This window comes from Coenobita brevimanus, chromosome 80 (genome assembly GCF_032717465.1).
Source record: "Coenobita brevimanus isolate Jiangsu-jjx chromosome 80, ASM3271746v2, whole genome shotgun sequence".
Lineage (NCBI taxonomy): Eukaryota > Metazoa > Arthropoda > Malacostraca > Decapoda > Coenobitidae > Coenobita > Coenobita brevimanus.
In genome coordinates this window covers 7,524,474-7,532,103 of record NC_137033.1, presented here as the reverse complement: position 1 = coordinate 7,532,103, position 7,630 = coordinate 7,524,474, and the positions used below count along the sequence as shown (strand labels likewise).

The following is a 7,630-nucleotide window of genomic DNA, read 5'->3' as shown; positions in this document are numbered from 1 at the left end:
CCACTATGACCACCACTACCCTTACTACCACCACCATCACCACCACTACCACCACCACCATTACTATCACCATCAGCACTTCCACAATGGACAAAGTTCCCATTGACAAGAAGGTAATTACAACTGCTTTATAGGTACTACATCACCATCGTAGTTCTCATCACTATTATTGCAGGCAGTAAGGTGTGGTAACAAATGGGTCATAACACTTACTGCTAAACCCGTCATTACTCTAGCCGTCACGTGCTTCACCACATCACACCACAGCTTCATTACTCTGCCAGCCAGTACCATCATTACCCTCTCTCCTTCCCTCACTACTGCCACTATATTCACTATTACAACCACTTCCATCACTAACACCACCCTCACCACTACCATCTCCCACGAATATCTATTTCACCTAGGTAAACTGTACTCCTGCCACTATCTCCACCATCTCCATATCTTTTTTCACAAACCCCTTTCCCCCCACACACACCACACACACACCACCACCACTTTCATTACTACCACCATCTACATCACCACAACATTCACCACTCTCACCCGAACACCACCTTCATCTTCACCACTTCGATAACCTTCACCTCCCCCACCACCATATTGCTCAAACCTTCATCTCCTTCACCACCACTTTCACCAACATCACCACCAGCTCCACCACTACAATAACTTCACTTTGATCATCACCTTCACCACTACCACCAGCAGCTTCACAAATACCATCACCTTCACGACTGCTGCCACATTCACCAATACTGTCACGCTCACTATCCTCTCCATCACCACTATTCCATACCTCAACACCACACTCTCCCTCACCACTGCCTCCATTCTCACCATAAACACAACACAACCGTAGTTTCGCCCCAAGAGAGTTTGTCTCTTGTGGTGATGTATAAAAGTGTGTTTTGTCTCCCATTGAGTACATATGTACGAACGTAAGTACACACACACACACACACACACACACACACACACACACACACACACACACACACACACACACACACACACACACACGCACGCACGCACGCACGCACGCACGCACGCACGCACGCGCGCACACACACACACACACACACACACACACACACACACACACACACACACACACACACACACACACACACACACACACACCGTTCTTAATGTCATGTTTAAATTCCAGCAAACACACAGTTCCATTTCTGTGTGACATACTGTACAAACTTCAGAGGGCAGTTAAGAAGGAGACTGATTTTTTTTTCCCCAAAAGGGGATACTGAATACAATTTTCACGAAAATTACTTAAATAAAACCACGAGCGTTTATAGAACTGTGTTTCTGAATAATCTAAATCTATCCACATCAACATCCTGAGTTGTACGAAAAGCCATTAAACACGGTAAAAGGGATAGAATTAAAAAGCATAATGAGGGATAGCTGACCAGGGATTTTAGATTTCGCCTCTCTGGGCTTTTCCAAGAATGACATGCTATGGAGCTAAAAAGCTTCTCAAATAGTCCCAGCCAAATAAAGACACAGGAAAATAATGAAAATATACTTAAACATTGCTAGAACAATGATTACGTTTATCAATAGGTAGCAATCATGTCTGACGTTATCTACTGTATATATCTGTATATCATCCAACTATTTTTGCTTCACCAGGACAGTGGGAGCCCGAGGTTTAAGCTAAAATCCGGACATTTAAGGCAGGGGTGACCAGCCTTGCTCGCTTCTGAGTGGCCTTATGTGTGAAACCCCAACCATCCCCCCCTCTAATGGAAACCGTTATGGATCCCACCTGGCTGGAGTTTCTTAACCCACCAGACCACCAGGCGTCCATTTGGTTATACGGCTACACCATGCGTCCTAAATAGTCTTCTGGATTTGTCGTTCTGTGCAGATACTCGTATCAAGTCAAGGTTGCACTAAATCTAGTGAATGAATGGTGGGCGCCCCCGACTAAAAAAAAAAAAAAAAAAAAAAAAAAATGAGATTAGATCATGAGTTATGTGTCAATGGGACGAAACCGCTGACAAATAACAGGTACTGCAGATATTTATGTTGATAAGTATTATTTTCATGTGCAATAACTTTGGAATAATTCCGGTCAGAGACGCCGAAGGTGTGCTAAAGTAATCAAGTCTCTGCCTCTTTCCCTCTGTATATATATATATATATATATATATATATATATTTATATACTGTGTGTGTGTTATAGTTTTCCATCAATGCTTTATCCAAGTAGGATAAAAAGTGGTTCATGCATTGTGCGTTGGTCTTGGAAGAATTAATACGATGTGTTTATAGACTGATCAAAGATCAAGAGCACGGGTCAAGGTCAATGTTCAGGGAGTGGAAAACATGAATGTCTGATGTGATTTGGTTCAAAAGCGGTATCTACAACATGTGTGGGGATGGGAAGTAGTAATCTGATTTTGGTACAAATCGATGAAAGCGCAGGATCACAGATCAAGGTCAATTTTCGGACGTGATGTTGTGCTCTGTGAGCATCCTGTCTAGTCAGAACTATAAGATATGCTTAGTAGTTTATCCGTATTAACTTCTTCAGTATGTGATGTCGTTTGTTTATACTTACTACCTCCAGACGATGGGAGACTTCTTTTAGTGACAGGGTTAATGTTAGAAACACCTCTTTTAAGTTGATTAAATCGTCAGGAGGTAGCAAAAAGATGTCTCGCAGTCAATTGATTAAAAATTCTGATCCAGAAATTATTATCTTTCAAAGTTTTACCTCTTCAGCGAAATGGTTCACTAAAATACACAATATCCTACTTGATTACTGTCTAAACACGGTACTCGACAAACACATGAACAGCGCTTATCCTGCTTACTCTTACCTCCCTGGGCCAAGTTCCCAGCAGTGGGAGAGACTGCCTTAATTGCCTCAACACCTGCTATACTCATAAACCGGGCAACATTGTCAGCCACCAAGGTATTAGCCAGTGCAATTCTTTCATAAAATCTCTTTTTACTGTATGTCCTTGGTAATTGCTTCATTTTCTTTTTGTCTCCGTTTAAAAATACTTCTAGCAAAAGGAACATTCCTTTGACTTGCTCTGCCGCTGTTAATGGTCATTCCACTCCTATATCCATTCCATATCTTCCCAAACATCCATCCTTTCGTTCCTCCTGTTGACATAGCTCTACAGTCGCATTATTAAAACAGCATGCATTTACTCAGTACTGAGTACGCATTATTAAAACTTAAGCAAGCATTTACTTAATGGTGGACAATTTTGCAACACCCCTGAGGATATGAAATGGTTAGATGGCACTGTCCTTTACATAATGCAATTGGAAATGAGGTGGGAAGGTCAAAATTGTTTTAGTATCCATCATATCCATCATGCAGTGCAATTTTTATACAAGAGAACTGTGGTTTGCCATCCCCTTCAGGACTTCACGCTTAATAATACAGTCGTGAGCCACTTCACTAACCCCCCAGTCCCTACCGTATGTCTAGAGCTGTACTACGTCTCCTAAAAGAGTTGACCAATTCAGTTTAGGGGAACAAGCGTCAGGCTGACACAAGCATCGTCTTCACTGTTTAACACAGTTTAATGCTGTTGGTTAAGGTCAGAGTTTCACAAACGATTACGGAATCATTTGCATCAATAGAGTATAAACATGTGAATCAATAGACAGTTAGAAGTAGTAGCGAAGTTGAAAAAACGAGTGAGGTGCATACGTATGTGCTCGTGCATCTGTATGTGCACGTGCACTTGCACGAGAGAGAGAGAGAGAGAGAGAGAGAGAGAGAGAGAGAGACCGTGTGTGTGTGTGTGTGTGTGTGTGTGTGTGTGTGTGAAACTCGGACTGAATTTTCATACATTGTACATGTGGCAGAGTTCCCTGCCCAAGAGGATACATTCATAAGGCTAGTTACCAGGCTTGTATACAGGAAAAAATGTTCAGTACGCAGTGTGTGTTTTTAACTGACGTAAGTGCACACAAGGAGAAATTTTGGTACAGTTTACTTAATCGTTGACTTTCAAAAGTAAATATCGTATTACGCTACATAAAACGTCACTTACAAAACCCATGGAAGGCACTACTAACAGACTTAGGTGGTGCGGGGGAAGGGGAGGGACGGTAGCAGTAGTGGTGGAGGGGGAGGTGGTGGTGGTGGTGGTAGGGGGTGCAGTCATTAATACAGTTGGCATGTAATCAAGTGATGTCGGGATCGAATCCAAATTCAGCCACAACATTTTTAGCCAAACTTCTTTAATCCAGCCTGTTCAGACCTAGAACTCAAGTAGGGAGTTGGATAGTAAACTGATGGTTGAATGCAGTAATCTGTTATGCTCGTGTGCTTTCCTTGTCAGTTAGTTACTTCTGTGGCACTGGCTTATATTGGTCTCATATGTGGATAAGTTATGATGGAAATGATGGAAGGGGATGGAGTGGGGGGAGGGGAATGGGATCATAATCATAGTAGCTGGGTGTCACGTGAACGCATATTTTGTGTAGGTAATTGTTCCCCTTCGCGCCACGTGTATAACTAGCTAGTTAAGGTGTTTCTAAATTAACGAACTGGCGACCCAATGAAGTGGTGGTAGGCCTGCATATAAGCCCAGGCGCAGAGGCTCTGTGGCTCTCTCTCTCTGTTTCCCTGTCAGTGACGCCGGCTAGCTCTGGGTCGTCCAGGTTTAAGGTTTGTGTATGTCCTTGGTTAGGGATGTAGGATGGACTTTAGCAAGTTTATGCTCTTGTCCAGTAGGCAGGGTGATGTTTTGTGTTTTGTTTTCCCACTATTGGTTGTAAGTTAAGGTAGTTTAATAGATTATGTTAATTTTGTACGTGGTGTTTTGACTCTCCTTAAATGTTCATATGCTAAAGTAACTCCAGATCTAAGTAATACAATATGGTCTTGTCGTACACTCAATTATCATTCTATCGTGGTTTTACTCAGGCCGTGCACCTTGTCCACTTGGTGATTGGGTAGTTTGCGACAAATGGGGGCCTGTCCGGGATCGAATATGTATACTAGCCTGTATATTTAGCTACATTACACGTTCCTGTGTACTCCCTGTGCATTGCAATTTAGCCTTTAGCAACAACTGTTTCCCTCATATTTGAGTTTGCTTTATGAAACAAGTGTTCTCCCTGGTAGTCCTAATTGTGTGCACTAGTGTATACGCGTGTAGCTAATTCCTGCTCAGTTACCTCATTCAAGAGCTGTGTTCCGTTCACGAAACTGTTCCTAGAGTGTTGTTGCTTTACAACTCTTGTTTGTTCTACTCTGTTTGGGCATATGGGTCATGTATATTGTATGATCTGTATTATTTGATAGTGTGGTGTATAGTGTTTTGTGGAGTTTGTTGTTTTAGCTCCATACACACCACTATCGTTATATTTACTATACCAGTTGTTTTACTTGGATCTATTAGGAGAATATTACATACCCACGTACAGCAAAGATTAGTACTCCCACTTTACTGGTGACATTGTATTCCCCACGTAATTTTTGTAGTGTGTGTGTGTGCGCGCTACGTTCCCGTGTGTGGAAGGTTTATTGTCCCACTAGGTGAAGTGGTTTACTGATATTTGAGTGATTACACTATCTAGCTAGCTAGCTTATTTTCGTTGTCCTTCCCTTCTCGCCGCCATCATGTTTGTGTTGGAAGATTTTGTTTCTAATCCTACAGTGACTGCTCTTTCTAGGTTAACCAAGGTTCAGTGGGAAGTGCTGGCAGCTTATTATAAGCTTGAGCTTCGTCCTAGGTTGAAGAAAGATGATATAAAGCAGTTAGTACTTGCACACATGGTGAGGAGGAAATTTTCAGTGAGGAAGAAGTGAACATGTTGGAACATCCTAGTGATTTGATGGCTTTGAGGAAAATTGAGCTGGAGGAAAAAAGGCTTGAGGTTGAGAGGATGAAAGCGGACAATGACAGAATCCGTCTCTCTCTTAGTCCCACATCGCCTGAGTGTGAGCCAGATTCCTTCCAAATTGCTGCAGCATTAAAGTTTGTTCCTAAATTTAATGAGGAGGATCCAGAAGATTTTTTCACTCATTTTGAGAAGTCGGCTGAGCTCCATTCTTGGCCCCAGGATAAGTGGGTGTTGCTAATACATAGCTCATTTACTGGTAGAGCTCAGGAAGTGTTTACCGCACTGGATGCCACTCAAATTGAAGATTATTACTTTGTAAAAAAAACTGTATTGCATGCATACAAGAAAGTGCCCGAAGCTTATCGGCAACAGTTCCGCCGCTGCCGTAAGACAGAGGGACAGACTTATGTAGAATTTATCCGCCGCAAACAACGACTTTGTAAAAAATGGGTTGAGAGCGAGTTGACTAGTTTGACAGTTGAGGGCTTGCTGGAGTTGTTTGTGCTGGAGGAAGTGAAATCTTGCCTCCCAGCTAGAGTAAGGTCACATGTGGAGGAAAAAGGGTTATGTACGTTATCTGAGGCTGGCATTGCTGCCGATCATTTCTCCCTAACTAATAATGAACCCTTCCACAAGTACAGGTTGACTGCTCCCCCGCATAAGCCAGCCAGCACTTCACAAAGTGAACGGCCCCTGAATAAGAAGCTGACGGAGACCCAGGGACCTTCCTTTAAGCTTGATCCCACTGGTGAGTGCGCTGGTGAGGAGACTCGTGGAGTTAATCAAGACGTGAGGAGGTCTCTCTTCTGTAGATACTGTAAGAAGCCTGGCCACATCATAAAAGACTGTAGGAAGTTGGCCAATAAGTACAGCCCCACCCAGGGCAATGCAGTTCTCCATGCCAGTGCACTCACCCAACCAGTGGAGGTGAGTGACCCACAGGTTAGTGATTTACTTGTTTCGGGGCCATGTGAACATTCAGGTGATTCCCTTGAAGTACCCCCGTCATTTAAACCATTCTGCTCAAGAGGTGTAGTATCAAAACATGAGTCCAGTAGATTCTCGGCTCCTGTTGTTGTGTTGCGTGACACTGGATCTGATCTATCTTTCATTTTAAAGGAAGATGTTCCCAATTTTGATTGTTATACAGGTGAGACTGTACTAGTGTCTGGTCTGCCAGGAGAGGCTAGATATCCCCTTTGCTCAGTGTATCTTCGGTCTGTGTTTGTCACAGGCCCAGTAACACTAGCTGTAGTAGATCACCTCCCCGTTAGGAACATTTCAGTAGTAATTGGCAATGATTTAGCTGGTTCCCAGGTTACTGCTAACCCCATCGTTTCAGACAAACCTGTTGATATCAACAACACTACTGACTTAGAGCTGAAACACCCTAATCTCTTCCCAACTTGTGCTGTTACTCGTAGTCAGAGCCAGAGGTTGTTGGACGCACATACCCCTGCTGTAGAGCCAGAGGAAAACACACCCTGAGGGAGATGTTTCCCTTGCGGAATTGTTTGATGATACACTCAGTAAGTCTAGTTCTGGTCTCCTTGACTTTGGTAGCACCCCTATCACAAGGGAGAGATTAATTCAGGAACAGTCTAGTGACCCCGAATGTAAGTTGTTTCTTGCACAGCTTACTGAAGGTAATGAAATAGATGAGGTTCCACACTGTTTTTATCTCAATTTGGGGTGTTGATGCGTAAATTCAGACCATCTAAGGCTCCTGCCAATCACACGTGGGAGACAGTCCATCAGATCGTCGTCCCAAAATCTCTAC

The 7,630-nt window shown here is 43.1% G+C and overlaps 1 protein-coding gene across 1 annotated transcript; it reads left to right on the top strand.

The window, feature by feature from the left end:
• Window positions 1-5,817: 5,817 nt before the first annotated feature.
• LOC145409220 (uncharacterized) lies at window positions 5,818-7,338 on the top strand. The gene has a single exon (XM_080279704.1). It carries the CDS (start codon window positions 5,818-5,820, stop codon window positions 7,336-7,338), a length of 1,521 nt encoding a protein of 506 aa, XP_080135830.1.
• Window positions 7,339-7,630: the final 292 nt, after the last annotated feature.

Excerpts from the sequence above, each read along its gene's own strand:
- LOC145409220 (XM_080279704.1), top strand. The coding sequence starts at position 5,818 with ATGTTGGAACATCCTAGTGATTTGATGGCTTTGAGGAAAATTGAGCTG.